Source organism: Electrophorus electricus, chromosome 2 (assembly GCF_013358815.1).
Source record: "Electrophorus electricus isolate fEleEle1 chromosome 2, fEleEle1.pri, whole genome shotgun sequence".
In the NCBI taxonomy this organism is placed as follows: Eukaryota; Metazoa; Chordata; class Actinopteri; order Gymnotiformes; family Gymnotidae; genus Electrophorus; species Electrophorus electricus.
The window spans coordinates 16,000,086-16,014,737 of NC_049536.1; the positions used below are offsets into that span (position 1 = coordinate 16,000,086).

Here is a 14,652-nt window from a genome sequence, read left to right on the forward strand (position 1 = left end):
CTTATACATTACTTCCATTTACGTAGGTCCACACCATGACTTACTTTTTTTTCCTGTACCATTATCTTAAGAAAACAAAAGTTTTCTTAAAAGCTCTAACCACTAAAATAGCCTGCACAAGCTCTCTGCTTCCTAAAAGGACATATTTCACTGGGTAAAGTATGGCATTCCTTGTGTTTTTTCTTAACTTAGGTCTTCTGAGTTTCACCAATTGCAGAAAATATTGAGTTATAAACTAAATTATCTTAAATAAAACCACCTTATATAACAATAAGATGTGATGTCATGAAAACAACTTTTGCTATCTTGAGTTCATGAGAAAAAAGCTGCAATCTCGAGAAAATTACTTTTGTTATCTTGAGATCACAAGAAATTTTCATCTTGAGATGAAAGAAATTTCAAGAAATCACAAGAAATTTCATCTGGGGTCAGAAGCTTTCTGAGAGCCTGCTGTACTTCATCCACTTCAATTGACCACCTATCACAGTGGAGGTGGTGCGTGTGTGGGAAAGCCATAGAATGGGGTTTGGGGTGGGGTTGAGGTAGTGTGGGTGGGAGTTTTGAGGAGGGTGACAGAAATGGAAGTGATTGTGAGGTCGGGTGGTAATAAAAGTAAATTCAAGGCATGGAGAGAAGGCAAGCAAATGATACTGTCAACTCACTACCAAATACAAGTGTATTATTAATTTGAACCTTTTATCAGTCTTACTTGTATGCAAAATGTCTTTTACCTGTCTACAATAATAAAACAACATGCAATGATGTATTAATCAACCACTTAGTGCATGATTACTAAGAAAACAAACATACTACAGTTCAGATTTATGCTTAATTCTGGCTTGGCAAGGAGCAGTTATGTTCAGCAGTATTCAGTAAACGTTGCAATTTGTTTAACTGGCTATTGTTAGTTAACAATGCTGAGCTTTTTTTAATCTAACCTGGTTATGGTGAAGATTTTAAGCAGAATTTGAATGACTAAAAAAAATTATTAATAATAAAAATAACTTTATTAATAATGGCATCATACCTTAGGGTTTATAAAAATATCCTGCACCAGAAGGTATATTTACTTACCTCTCCCACATGTTCCATGTTAAGTAGATTCTCAAAGCGTAGGCCCCAGTGTATGTCACTACTTCCTCCAGCAATGCCGCCAAGCTTCATTGTCCTGTTGACCAAGTCCCTACACCAAGGACCCAAGTAGGCTTGAGATGTCCCGTTGTTAATTCCTAGGAGCTGCTTCGCTAAAAATGTTTCCCGGAGGATCAAAGTATAACATGGGTAAAGGGTCAGAAAGTTGCTACTATTACTTCTGCAAGATCCCGGAGATACAAAGAGAGATCAACACTACTCAATACTGTTAACAAATAAACAACAAAGATCTTAGAGTCCAGTTCCCAGACTTCCAAAAACTAATCTCATGTGGGTTTACTCAGCTTTTCAAGAACATTTTCTTTCTCTCAGTGAAACATATCACAGACATTAAGCCACTTGAAAACCCTCAGAAATGTAAACAAAATGACTATGTTTGGGCACCTCATCACCTCTCACCTTCATAAAATGAGATACATCCATGGAGTCTAAATATTAGATTTATTAAGAGATAATTCCAATACTGCAATATATTTATATACCACTGCTCATTATAAAGGAGGGAACAAAGCAAAGTCAACATCTTACAAATACATTTTTCATTTTCACTAATAAAATGTTTGTTTTGTTTAACCATGATGGTGAGAAGAACCAAGATATTCTAACATGTTACCTTATGGCTGGATGGCTGGAACAACAAACTAAGACGCTAATGCAGTTCTCTCAAAATTGGACACTGAAAACAAACAAAAAAGAAAAACAAAAACAAAAAACAACCAACATAAGAACAAAAGCTACTGTAAAAAACACCAAGTGCCAGCAGGTGCAAGAAATGAGTGGGGGAAAAAAAGTCCTGTTGCTACACGTTAGTTATCAATAAAGGACTGTACAGTTACAGAAAGGCATAACATTTGCTCCCATGCTGCACTTGATGTTAAAAAAAAGAAAAAAAAAAAAAGAAAAAAAAAAAGAAAGAAAGAAAATCTCATTTAGCCAAATCATCCCACAACATTAGATAAGACAAGAGTGGACATCACTGTCTCAATGAAAATTGAGAGTAACACTGGCTTGATGTTTTAATATTACCACATCATATTGGTGCTAACAGTAAGCGAACTTGCACTCTTTCCAATTTGCTGCCATATTTGATCACCATCATCAAGGTCCGGCAAAGGAGGAGTCAACAGTTCACATCAGGGCATTGCAACATAGGGCCTGTGTTGTAACCAGTCAGGATTCAGCCCTGGGTTTAAACGGTCTGGGTGGGGTGGTAGTTGACGGTGCCAGGGTCAGTAAGTCTTGGCATAACGTACACGCACATTCCTGCGCATGTTCAGGTGGGGGGAGAGGGGCAAGGGGAGGGGCATGGCGTCAACTGCTACGTGGCTCAGCTCTTAATGGGCCTCCCCGTTGAGGGAGGAGGCTTCCCCTCGAGGGGAAGAGGAGCGAGAGAAGCCCCTCTCTGTGTTGTCGGAGCTGGAGCCGCTCTGGCTGTGATGGTCTGCCGAGGCAGCGCTGGAGGAGGGGCTAGCCGATGGCTTGCTTTTCTCCTTAAAGTCTGTGATGACGACCGTCAGGTCGCCCACGGTCACCTCCAGGTGCTGGGCGCTACTCCGGTCGACGTTTTTTAACCGGGGCCTGGGAGGGCATAAAGATGTACATTTACATGTCAATTCTTTGAGGCGCCCTAGCTTCAACATCAAACAGCCTCTCTTTATATTAGGGCCCTTTTCTGGACTGATGTGACTCAAGAAGATGGTCTTGTAAGTTGACCCCTACTTGGGCTAAGTTGCCAGTCGATTAAGTACACTTACTGTACAGCTGGACACACATGCTACTAATCCTTATTTGGTTAATACTTTGTATTCAGAAGACCAAAGTTAACCAATGTCCTGTTCTCTCTGCAACTGTGCCATTGTTCCAGTGGTCATGTCTGCATATTTTGTGTACAAATATATAACTGCATATATATCAGTTTATGGTGCATTCTTATGTCTTTGCATAAGTATTTACGAGTGCATTTACAGTATCAATGTATATTGAATGCACTGACCCAACATTGACCCTTTGATGAAAACAAGGTTACTCATAAAAGAAGCCAAGAAAGGTTGAAGATATACACAGCATACAGGACTCTAGTAGACAGACAGTACAGTAATGGTGCTTAGAATAGTGGATTACAACTTACAATCGACTGTGTGTATGGCAGCTCTCTTGCTACAGCTATAATGTATACTTAATAAAGCAATCACTAAGTGTATAGTAAATTGCATTTAGACAGACTGCTGCACATTCATCAAGAGCCCCAGGGTAAATGTACTGCTCTAGTGCCTTTGTCCATGTATTTGTAAACAATAAGGTATACACTCCAAGAGTGGCACTTGTAATTGTGGAAGTTCCCCAAAGATGGCCTAATGATTTTATGGACAGGGATAAACTGATTTTAGGGGTCACCAGAGGCACTGGCCAGAAAGACAGAATACATAATAGTCATCTGGTGGGGTCTCAGGGAAGGAGAGGCCTCCACCCCCACTTCTTTTTTCATGTCGATGCATTTAGTGACCTCTGCACCCCATTCGGCACTGGACCTCGCCTACAACCAAACCAGCGCTACATTTGTGCCTTTGTATGTATTGGATTGTAGCCACAGATGTGGAGACCACACAGCTGCAGTTGTAGTAAAGAAAGCTGTCATTGTGAAACTCCAAAAAAAACAAACATAGCTGGAGATGTGCAGGATTCCTGTACCTGTATTATCTACAAAACCCCTTTCATTGTTACCATAATTCAAGCGATTGCCACTTTCATGCTTATATTTATAATCCAGGTTTGCCCAGTGAGTACCCCTCCTGAACTGTGTAGTTTATTAGCTTGATTGCTCACTCATTATTTAATGCTCCTGCGCTATATAACGGCAGGGTAAAGATTGAAGAGCTCAGGACAGAGGCTCCTTGGGTCTATGCCAGGGTAATGTGGACCCAAACTGGATAAAAACTGTGACATCTGAAAAGACACAGCTACAAAATGTATCACCTCATTTTCTTGTGGCTGTTCCTCTTCAGCGCAGGCTCCTTCTCGTTCTTCTCCTTATCCGTCCGCTCCTTCTTCTCTTTCTTGGGCTGAGTGGGCGAAGCAAACTGCTGCGTTACTTGCTGTGCTACCAGCTGGGAGACAGGACGAGGCTTCCTGGGGGTGGGGGGGAGTGGAGCATGAGAGTGTGAGAGAGGAAAAAGAGAAAAAGAGAGAGAGAGGGATGGGAGGCTGAGTGAGAAAACCAGAAATGCCAGAAATGCAAATCAGGCTGATCTCAACTCATCTGAATGAAGCCTGAAAAAGGAACTCCGGGAAAATGCCAAGTTCAGACAGGCCTCATGCACAAAACCAGTGTAGAAATCCAATCCATCGTGCGCAGATTGTGAAGCGAGAGACCACTGCTTCCAGGGGAGCAGCTGCTAAGTGCCTCTCGTTATACAGCCCACTCCCAGCACAAGCCCACGGGTGCACGCCATCTCTGGCAATTAGGTGGTAAACCCAATATTACTATTCGCGCCACCTCAGGTGCTGCCTTCAACAAAGCTGGACAGCTTGTTGTTACATAATGGTTAGGAAACGCCTGAGAAGCACTTATACACTAATGTTTTTTTTTTTTTTAATTCGTTAGCAATCACTGCAGTTTGCTGGGATTTCAAAATGTTATATTTTGCATCATTAAATGAGGGTGGAAAAAGGTTTCTCTTCTCCAGAAAGTTCCTGCTAGAGACCATGAGCAATGCTGCTACTATCAACAATGTGTAATTAACAGACATCTTCATGACATGTCATTGTGTCTCCTGTTTTTAAAGACTGGCATCAAGGAGACTGATACAACATTTCTGTGAGACACATCAAATAAGCTGTGGCACATTAAATGTTTATGTATAACCGTTTGTGATCACTGTAATAGCTATAGATGTACATTTCCATAAAGGAAACTCCAACATTTGACACCACTAAGTTTTATGTCCTATTTCATCAATCAAGCAAAATAAAATGCTGCATTTGTAATCCCATAATGATGTAACTGGCCTACTTTTATTTATTTGTTTGTTTTTTGTTTGTTAATGGTGATTGGAACCAAGATCTGACAGGGAGCTTTTAGCCCTGTATTTTTAATTATGTCCTTGTTCCTGTACTTTCAATAAATTGTGAATACAGATATCAGTTAATAGACGACAGAGCCATTAGCATGAAATGGTCATGAGATTGATGATTAAAAGTGGGTCATTATATCGTAGTTATAGTATGATGAAGATAGCTTAATCAGGGTTTATGAGAAAATAATAATAATAATAATAATAACACTTGTAAAGGAGTGAATAGACAGACAGAGCAAGCGATTACTATAGGGCACTTGCACTTCATACAGGGTCCCAATAACCTGTGTTAACAACAAATTTATTTTTGCAGAATTTACTGCCCAAGAGAGAGACCTCTGGAGTTACAGACAGCATACTCTATTACACACAGGCCCGTGAACTGCACATATGCTGTTTCACAAGGGTTCAGGATCAATTTCCCAAACCGAGGCTTACTCCTTATAACAGGCACTGCAAAGAATAGCTTTCGAAAAGCTTGCATGGAAAAGATGACTGTGGAGCAATAATGAAGCACAGCCACATAAGAGGTGTACTAGACCCACTTGCACCTCCTTACACATTTATCTTATGGACAATGTCAGCAAGCAAATTCAGAAAACAATCACATGACCATAACCTTGCATTAACGCTCATTGGTTGCCCTGATTTTCCATCCAACATGGGACAGACAGGTTTTGCTGACTAAAGCTATCTGTTTTTGGCAGCAGGGAAAAGAAAAAACCCAAAACAAAAACATTTGTTACCTTTGACAAATTTCCTCACAGCTTCCCCCTCCAGCACTGAGAACACACCTGCACTACTGTAAACATCGCATTATGCTAAACCCCCTCTATTATTCCTACTAAGCTGCCAGTACCTCAGGTGTTTGCATGAGGGTATGAGGACTGCTGGGAGGCGGCGTGTAGTTGGGAGTGTGAGGCCATGATTTATGCGCTACGCCGCAAGAGTGTGCTTGGGCCCCCTTGCTGGTGCCAAGGCCTGCCCCCATCCCATCCATCCCATCCACACCCCCCCAGTCTGACAGATGGCCCCATGCCTCCTGCGGCTTCCCCTCCGCTGACCTCCCCAGCTTTTCCTGCTGCTAGCATTTCCACTAGCTGTTCCGCTAGCCTTTCCTCTTTGCCGTTCCCCCACTTGTTCTGTACTGCCTTTCCTTGCTTGCTCTCTTTCATGGTCATCCCTTCTTCTCTTCTCCCCCCTCCTCCATTTCTGTTCTACCCGAAATTAGGTCAGCATATGTCAGAGATGTGGTGCAGGGCTCATCGTGCCTTGGCTAGCTGCATACTGTCTGTGGTAGAATCTCTCTGTTCTCGCCCCCCCCCCCCCCCCCCCCCCCCCAGGACAGAGTATTTTGGCAAATGAGGCTGCCAGCGCACCATCTTCCAAGCTTGGAATCAGAGCTGTTTGCTGAGATCTTTTGCACACTGTTGGTTTTGGCGTGGTGGAAAAGGGCACTTTAGCCTTTTGCACCCAGACTGCCACAATAGCTTAACTGGGACTTGCATGAACCTTCAGACTCCTCAATATGCTCCTCTATTCCAATCAAGAACAAGAGTGCATTCCTGTGCTAAAAGCATTACTGCCACCAAGAATAAGTGCGTTTTGGGGTCCGAAACCTGCTCAGATTCGCTTTCCCATCAAAATAAGATAATTATGACTGATCAGCTAAAAACTTGTTAGGATAACAGAACTGTCAGTCAGTCAGTCACAATTGCAGTGATCGTATCATGCAAGTATATATTGTGGTTTAAACACCCCCCTCTCCCCAATCTGTCAACAGCAGGGCCATTTGCTAAAAGCGCTAGCCTGGCCCAAGACACACAGGAACGAGTGGTAGCTTGCCCATTTTGGAAGTGCACTATGGTTAGCAGGAATGGTGGGAGGAGCAAGGGGGGGCTGGAGCATTGGGTGGTTGTCAACACCAGGTAAACATGGTACCATCAGAACATGGTTGGTGGTAGACGAGGGATGAGGGGGTTTTAGGGTCAGGCTGAAAAGGCACTCAAGAAGCAAGGACGAGCGCTGACTGACAAGCGCCGACTCAACAAATCTGAGTAGCACGGACGGGCTGAATTGCTAGCATCCTGCTCCTTCCTGCCCCACCTCCAAACCGCTTCCTCAAGTCGCACGACCAGCAAGCATGCTCTTGAACGATTGCTTTACCTTTCAACACCTGCCTGCCGTACGTGGTTTTAAAGTCTACCTCATAAAACATTCATTCTCATGCACTAATCGGAGTGCATACATAGGGTCAAACAGCGGGTCTGGGGTCTCATTTCTAAGGCCCAAGGAAGGAGTGGAAAGCAGCTGTTAATGCAGGCATAAACAATGAAGAACGCAAATGTGAATTACTCAGTGGTAGGTAATCTTAAACAGAAAGCGAGGACCGCTTGGTGGTACGCGGCTCACTCATTTTGCTGAAGCGTCCGTGCAAAGAAGTCGCCTCGCATGGCACTCCAGCTTGTAAATTAATGGACTGTACGTGTCACTGAATGAAGGGCACATCATCATTAAAGCCCATCAGCAACAGCCATCTCAGGGGCATCGCGAACAGAGGCAGAGGAACGGGAAGAGAGAGAGAGAAAGCGAGAACACCCGTATTTGTGTGTGTGTGTGTGTGTGTGTGTGTGTCAGCAGTTAAATGTCCTGATGAGGTGCTTCTCCCCCTGATGACACCGTGCCTGATTAAGCCATTGAATACTAATGAGCCCTGGCTGTCTGGGAGCCAGCTGCCACAGGGCCTGGTTGTGTAACAGCCACACGCTCTCTGCCATACTACCCTTTGCCTACTACTCCGTCTATATGCGGAACAGCCAGGCCCCTACAACAAAATTAATAACGAATTTGAACCACAAACGGTGGACTAAATTAAGATCATAGGATTATTTGTCCTGAAAGTGCAATGATGTAGTTTGGGAACGAGTGTATCATTTCCTGGCTCTTTGCCCCAGAGCTCTGATATCAGGGGAAATATTACTGTCAACAAGGCAAAGCTGGGTGCTGCTCCAAAACTCCAAGACCCTCTCATGATGGTTGAGCTGGGACGGGTTACGCATGGTTTTCATAGCTAGTGTCAAGCCAGAGGGTTTTAAATACCTTACTGATCGCAAAAATGTTCTAAACAAAACAGCAGAGCGAGTCAGTTAGGTTACTAACGTTAACCCTATAATACTCACTCTTCCTTGCGGGTCAAACTGAAAGAAGCGTCGGACGCCGTTTTCTTGAATTACTGATAGCGGCAATAAATAATTTACAATAACGAAAGGTGGTAGCCTGCAACCAGAGCATCTTCCTGAAAATAATGCCCTCTTGTTTACAAACCTTTATGGAGTGGCAGTTTCGTTTCACAATCCGCAGGCTACATTTAAACAGTCTACCGCAGACCTCGACCACTCAAAGAAATATTTACAAACGAACAGCTGTAAATTCGATGGATTTAAACCTAACTGACGGCTCTTTAGCTCCATGCTTCACAACGCACGCATTAGTGCTCCTTCATTGTTTCAAACAGAATAACTACGCGGATAACATTGTATCAACACGCGAATAAGTCTGGTAATCTCGCAGTGTAGGTAACAAATTCTGACAAGACGTTTTATCGGTTCAAAATCTCATCTAAAGCACTTACCGCGTTGACGTTCCCTTTCGGACATCGCACATCATGCATTTGAAAGCCTCGGCGCTGTTCTTGAACGTACAGACACTACAATCCCAGTATCCGTCGTCAGACGAGGGTTTCGGTTGCCGTTTCGGCCTTCAAAAACAAAAACAGAGAACGTCACATGTCTAACTTGAAGTATTTCTGAAAAACTCTAGCGTTACCAACACCCAAAGTCAGCGCTACCCTTGAAAAGGTGACTGGTTTTATGAGGTCTTGGTTTTATGACAGGATAGGCTATTAAAACATGAGTCCGCCATGGTTGTGTTGCAGCTACCTCATTCACACACAGCCTCAGCCTAAACCCTGGGCGCGCGCGGACTGCCTGAGCTCCCGTGTTGCTCGCTTCGAGTATCTTCAGTGACAGTGCGAGTATTATTTTACCTCGTCGGGCTCCTCTTGTCTCCCATACTGCCAAAACTTTGTTTGTGTACGGTGTTACCAGCACAGTCGCTATTTTGTTAAACCGCGATGCGCCCACGGCTCCCAGCTGTCGTAGAAACTCCAGTACAAGGACGCTCACGTGACCAAGTACATCCAACCAATAATTTTGTCAAGACAGGGTCGTAGGGTTTACGCTTTTAACACAAAACACCCGATCCGCGCCGTTTAAACTTACACATATCAAAGTTGATTTTACCCAGTGTGTTTATTCTTGGCACGGGCATTACATTTATCTATTGACCTAATATTTAAGACATCGGGAAAGCCTTTAAAAAGTGTAGTTTATCCCACACCAATTCGGAAATTCAGTTAAGGCAAATGATAGTACGCATTTGAAGACGACATGGTTTTAATGGATTCTTAAGTTCTCTAGGTTAACTCGCGCAGCTTCACAGCTAAAAAGTAGGCTCTTCTGCAACCTCCGAGCTATAAATAAAATACAGCCAGACTCAGTCCAATTCTGCCATTGGCTAACAGTTACGGTCTAACAATCCCCATGAAACCTGAGTCACAGATGGAACACAAATAGAAGATTTGGTTACATAAATTCCCATTTTTATGTGAGAGAAAAAGGGTAAAATGGGGATTCGTTATTTTAACTTGGCTTGGCTGTGTGAGTGCTCCCTTACAAACACACTGATGCACTCAACAATGCTATAGCTCTGAAGGATGGAGGCTTGTTGTAGATTACACAGCAAGTGCCATATATGCACTTGAGCATAGAGGATCAAGGACGTTGTCAAAAATAGTTTTATTTATTCATATCTGTCTGGGTTTGAAAATGATAAACATCTGTATTTTTATTTATTAAAAAAAAAAAAAAAAAAAAAGGTTTTAAAAAATGACTGACAGAATAGAGACTCTAAAAGTGAAAAACATTTCTGAACCCCTCCATGAAGTGACTACTACTTCTTAAATCAAGGTGGGGTATTCTGAGTGTAACATCAGTAACAACAGCTTTCCTCCGCACCAAACCACTAAAACCTACAAAAGTTACTTCCATCTTTGTCAAAGCTTTAAGCAAGCACCTCTGATAATCAGTTCAATCTCACAGGTACTTATTCTGGACAATAAGATGCATCGTCTTGTGAACATCACAATAGTCATCAGTCACTGAGCTCCTCCTCATCGCTGAAGTAGGTGCTCTTTTTGATCTTTTTCAGTTTGTGCGAGTCCTCTGATGTCGAAGCCGGGCATGACTCTTCCATGAGCTGCCGCCTTCGTCTTTCTTCTTCTTCAATTCTGGCTTGCTGCACACAGTAAGACCTTAATGAGGATTTGCTTTTGAACAGGCTTTAGGAGTCCCCCCCAGCCCAAGAATATAAAATGATTCTTCCTTGTTGTGGTTTAAGTCTAGTCCTGGACCACACTGGAAAACCAATGATGATTCACTAGTGAAAACCAATTGTAGCCTATTAACCCTTTTAGCATATTTAATTAATGAGCATGTAGAAATGTAAAAGTTCTGTTTAAATAATGACATTCTAAAGACCTTAAAAAGAGTAAAAAAAGATCATAGTTATTGTACAATTCTAAATATTAATTTACAAAAGCACAAGCCAAAACCTGTAGAACCATCGGAACTCCAAAAAAAGACCAAAACGAACACTATTCATTCGCCGACCTGGAAAGCAATTGCTTGACTTAAGCTGTCAAGTGCAGGGTCCTCGCCTTCATCTTCACTTTCTTCTTGGTCACTTAAGGAGAGGGGGAAAAAAAGACACCAGTGCAAAATGCATCACCTAACATCAGCAAACAACACAAGCATTCCCACTGTGTCTCGGCTGCTAACATACTGAATGGTACTTACACCTCCTCGACATGCTTCATCTTTTTCTTTTTTTTCTTTTCCTTTTTTGGCGGCGGTTCTCTTTCTCCAAGCAAATTCTTTGGGCAGGAGTAGCTTAAGTGGCCATCTTCCTGCAATGGAGAAACAGAGTTGTATGATATGATCAAAGTCTTCAGTAAAAATGAAGCCTAAAAAAGTGTACAGCTGTATTTGTCTAATTTAACTTCTTTGTTTGGTTCTGCAGTACAGTAAGCAGACTAAATATGGAGCCATTACTTCTTAATATTTGTGCATTTGTAAATGGGATTAAGCAATTGCCCCAGCTGAATAGGGATGCGTCATTAATTTATAATTTTATTTCTGGATTAAGATACGATTTTAGGTCAATACTAGGCTTACACATAAGTCAAAAGTATACTATCTGATTTCAAAATGATTTGTTTGGCATTCATTCCAGGGACTGAATCTATACTGAGTAATTTAGTGAAACACTTATCTCCATATATTACAATGCATTCATGTTATTTTTAGAGATCACTGTATTGAAATGTAATAAAATGAAACAACTGGAGTAGATTCAAAGTGAATGCACTCCTCCCTAAAAAAGCGAAGGATGATTCTGTGCTTCAGTGGCACAGTAAACCAACATGAAACAAGCTAATGACTGGAAATGTGGATAAGCAAGCAGAGAGCAACTCCCTAGATGAGACTTGGGAACTATTGGGGAATTTTTTTTAACTTGATCACATTTTGCATGATAAAGTAAAGGTTCTTTCCCCTTCCCATTTCGTGGAACCAAAAGTTATTGGACAAAGTTCTCACTGCAAGTACTCACATAACGCTTACAAATTACATGTGGAAATAAATCACGGGCAAAATTTTCTGACTCTTTCACTTTGTTAACAAGGGGTTGTTAATGTTTATTTTCAACACCTGAAGACATTTGTGGTTATAATAACTGCCCATAGTCAAAATGTAACAAGTATGAAGAAAACCTGGCTGTACACCTCCACACAACACAGTGAATAGAGTTCTAGTGAGAGAGCCTCTCAGAGCTCACACCACACTCAGAACACCTGAACATATCAGTATAGTTTCAAAACTTACACCACACTCATAACACCTGGACTTATCACTGTAGTTTCTTCTCCGAATGAACTCAGCCGCCCTCCCATTATCGATAGCAATGCTGGCCTTCACTGTCCGACCGAACAACTGTGGGAGACAGAGAAAGTAATTGGCAATTACTAGGATGTCATAGTCACAAAAAGACTTAGAGACAACCAGGAAGTGGGTAAGCAATGATTTAGCGATTGTCTATGTACCTGTTTATGGTTCAGTGATCGAGCACAATTATGGGCCGACTCTTTGTCCAGGAACAGCACAAACGCGACACCTTTACTCATCCGTGTTTGTTTGTCTTTTACAACGGTCACCCTTGAAATTATGCAAAAACAGTGTTATGTTTTAGAGTAAATGTGATTACTACTTGTTTTATTGCAGATTTGTTTAATGAGGAATAAGCTTAAAATGTACTTACTTGACAACTTTTCCATATTTAGTGCATAACTTGAAGGAAATGGGAGAATTCTCAAATAAGTAAACTAATTTCCAGATGAGGCAAAACAAAACATTAAAACTCTGCTGCTATTCCCTATAAAAACAACCATATGGAAACATTATCCTGAGAAATATGAGAGTAGAATGGACTTTGATTCTAGTTAACAGAACTAAGAAGTAGACTTTATCTGAAGGGGAAGCCCCTGCTGCATCATCACGATAAGCCTTTGGAAAGCCAGACACCTTCAGGGTTCTCACTGGGCATCAGGCTCCTCAGAAAACATAGCCTTTAGCCTTAAATCAAGACTGCAGTTCTAAAGATTTAGTGTTGCACATCCTCCTGTTTATACATGCACGTAATTAACAATAATTAACTTTTCAACCCAGACAAGCATTGACAATCAGTCTGACTCCTAATTGCCAAAATGACAAGAAGAAAACTCGATGTTTTTTTTTTTTTTATACAAAATCTCAGTTCTTCAAGTACTATTTTATTAGATTGGCTGGCACAAAATGAGGTTTGTTACCTCAAGGATCATCAACCTATAAAATGAGATGTCAGCAAAAACTTTTTTTGTAAAGCCATGTCACAGATGAGCTTGACATTTCCATCAATTTTGCATAACTTTCAGACATATGCTGCACCATGGTGAGGCAAACCTTCATTTTGAAAAACACCAATCAGTGATAGAAATTATTATTGTAGTCAGTATTGTCTGGAAATTCTAAAAGTTTAGCTTAGTATTTTAGTAGTTTTGACATTTCAGGCAACTGATATTTCTGAAACGGGTTTTAATAATTACTGAGTTATGTACACAAAGAAGTAAGAGAGACACTAGATCTTTCTTAAATAACAAATCATAATCCCAACTGTACTGGTCTATTTGTCTTTATCTTATTATTTTAAGACCAGTGAGTCAAAACATAAATATGCAAAATCTATGCAACCTATAATACTTAAGTTGAGAAAACCATGCAAGTACAGTCAAGACAGCAGTGTAGCACAACAATATGCAATAGCCTACCTTATGCAAGTCATTATTAGTTAAGGAAAATGGTAGATTGGAAACATAAACAGTGCTTTTGCTTGGTGCTAAGCCGCCACTCATGTTGCATCTGGAAAAGTAAAAAGAGAAAATGCAGTAACAAAGTTATCAGCCAGATCGCTGACAGATTGAGTGAAATTTAGTAGCTAAAACAGCTACTAAAAAAGCTTACGTGAGTGAAGTAACGTGAATAAAAGTAGATGCTTAATATGATAATTCACCTACGTGTTATGAATATGTTAGTTCCGTTACTGTTTTAAAACGTGTGCTGAAATATTTGACTACACGTCTTCAGAATATGTCTGACAAATAATAATTTGAATAATTCAGTGAATCCGAATCTTGGCAGATATATGTGAAAATATCTGAAGCACTAGGTTAGGTGCCCAATTAACTAAGTAAGCCAAGTTAGCTAACGCTAGCTATCCGAATACATCACGATACACTCCAGCTACTGTTTACTAGCAGCTTGTATGCTAGCTAGGTTAGCTACTTCTGGGAGAACGTATACATAAACACAATCTGAGAAAAAAAGTCTTACCAAACAAATAGCTACACCTTTGACACAAAGCCTCCGTAGATAAGATGCATTCCAACAAGTTTAAGATATGCGATTTGTTTTTAACAGCGATATAACCTAGCTATACTAGATACAACGATTATAAATGAGGTTTTCTGTTGTTTTTTGCAGAACAGTGAAGCAGGTCACCACCGCAATTCCTCAAATAGCTACCACGAAATCCAATTTCTAACCTACAAAAAAATCAGAATAATATCGCACAACCACAAAAGAACTACTAAACACAATCTATTTCGATATGTGTGGTAAGTATAAAATACGCAGTGTTCTTCACAACGACCATTAGTCATGGTGCACTCTTATTTTGTCAAAAACCTGACTCGGAAATAGTTTTTGTCGTCTGTGGT

The 14,652-nt window shown here is 41.1% G+C and overlaps 2 protein-coding genes across 3 annotated transcripts; both read right to left on the bottom strand.

Annotated features, from left to right (window-relative positions):
• Positions 1-1,574: 1,574 nt before the first annotated feature.
• Positions 1,575-9,401, bottom strand: yaf2 (YY1 associated factor 2). Of its 2 annotated transcripts, none has more exons than XM_027011133.2 (4): positions 9,271-9,401; positions 8,857-8,982; positions 4,126-4,278; positions 1,575-2,730 (listed from the first exon to the last, which is right to left on the bottom strand). In XM_027011133.2, the coding sequence occupies exons 1-4, from the start codon at positions 9,294-9,296 to the stop codon at positions 2,487-2,489; spliced, it is 549 nt and encodes a 182-aa protein (XP_026866934.1). In that variant the 5' UTR covers positions 9,297-9,401; the 3' UTR covers positions 1,575-2,486. The 2 variants fall into 2 exon arrangements, with proteins under 2 accessions (XP_026866934.1, XP_026866935.1); XM_027011134.2 differs by lacking the exon at positions 9,271-9,401 and adding an exon at positions 9,164-9,264.
• A 664-nt stretch (positions 9,402-10,065) lies between these two features.
• Positions 10,066-14,592, bottom strand: zcrb1 (zinc finger CCHC-type and RNA binding motif 1). Its single transcript, XM_027011083.2, has 8 exons — positions 14,267-14,592; positions 13,705-13,795; positions 12,660-12,688; positions 12,445-12,556; positions 12,227-12,334; positions 11,141-11,250; positions 10,955-11,027; positions 10,066-10,580 (listed from the first exon to the last, which is right to left on the bottom strand). Exons 2-8 carry the CDS (start codon positions 13,786-13,788, stop codon positions 10,437-10,439), a joined length of 660 nt encoding a protein of 219 aa, XP_026866884.1. The 5' UTR covers positions 13,789-13,795; positions 14,267-14,592; the 3' UTR covers positions 10,066-10,436.
• Between the last annotated feature and the right edge of the window lie 60 nt (positions 14,593-14,652).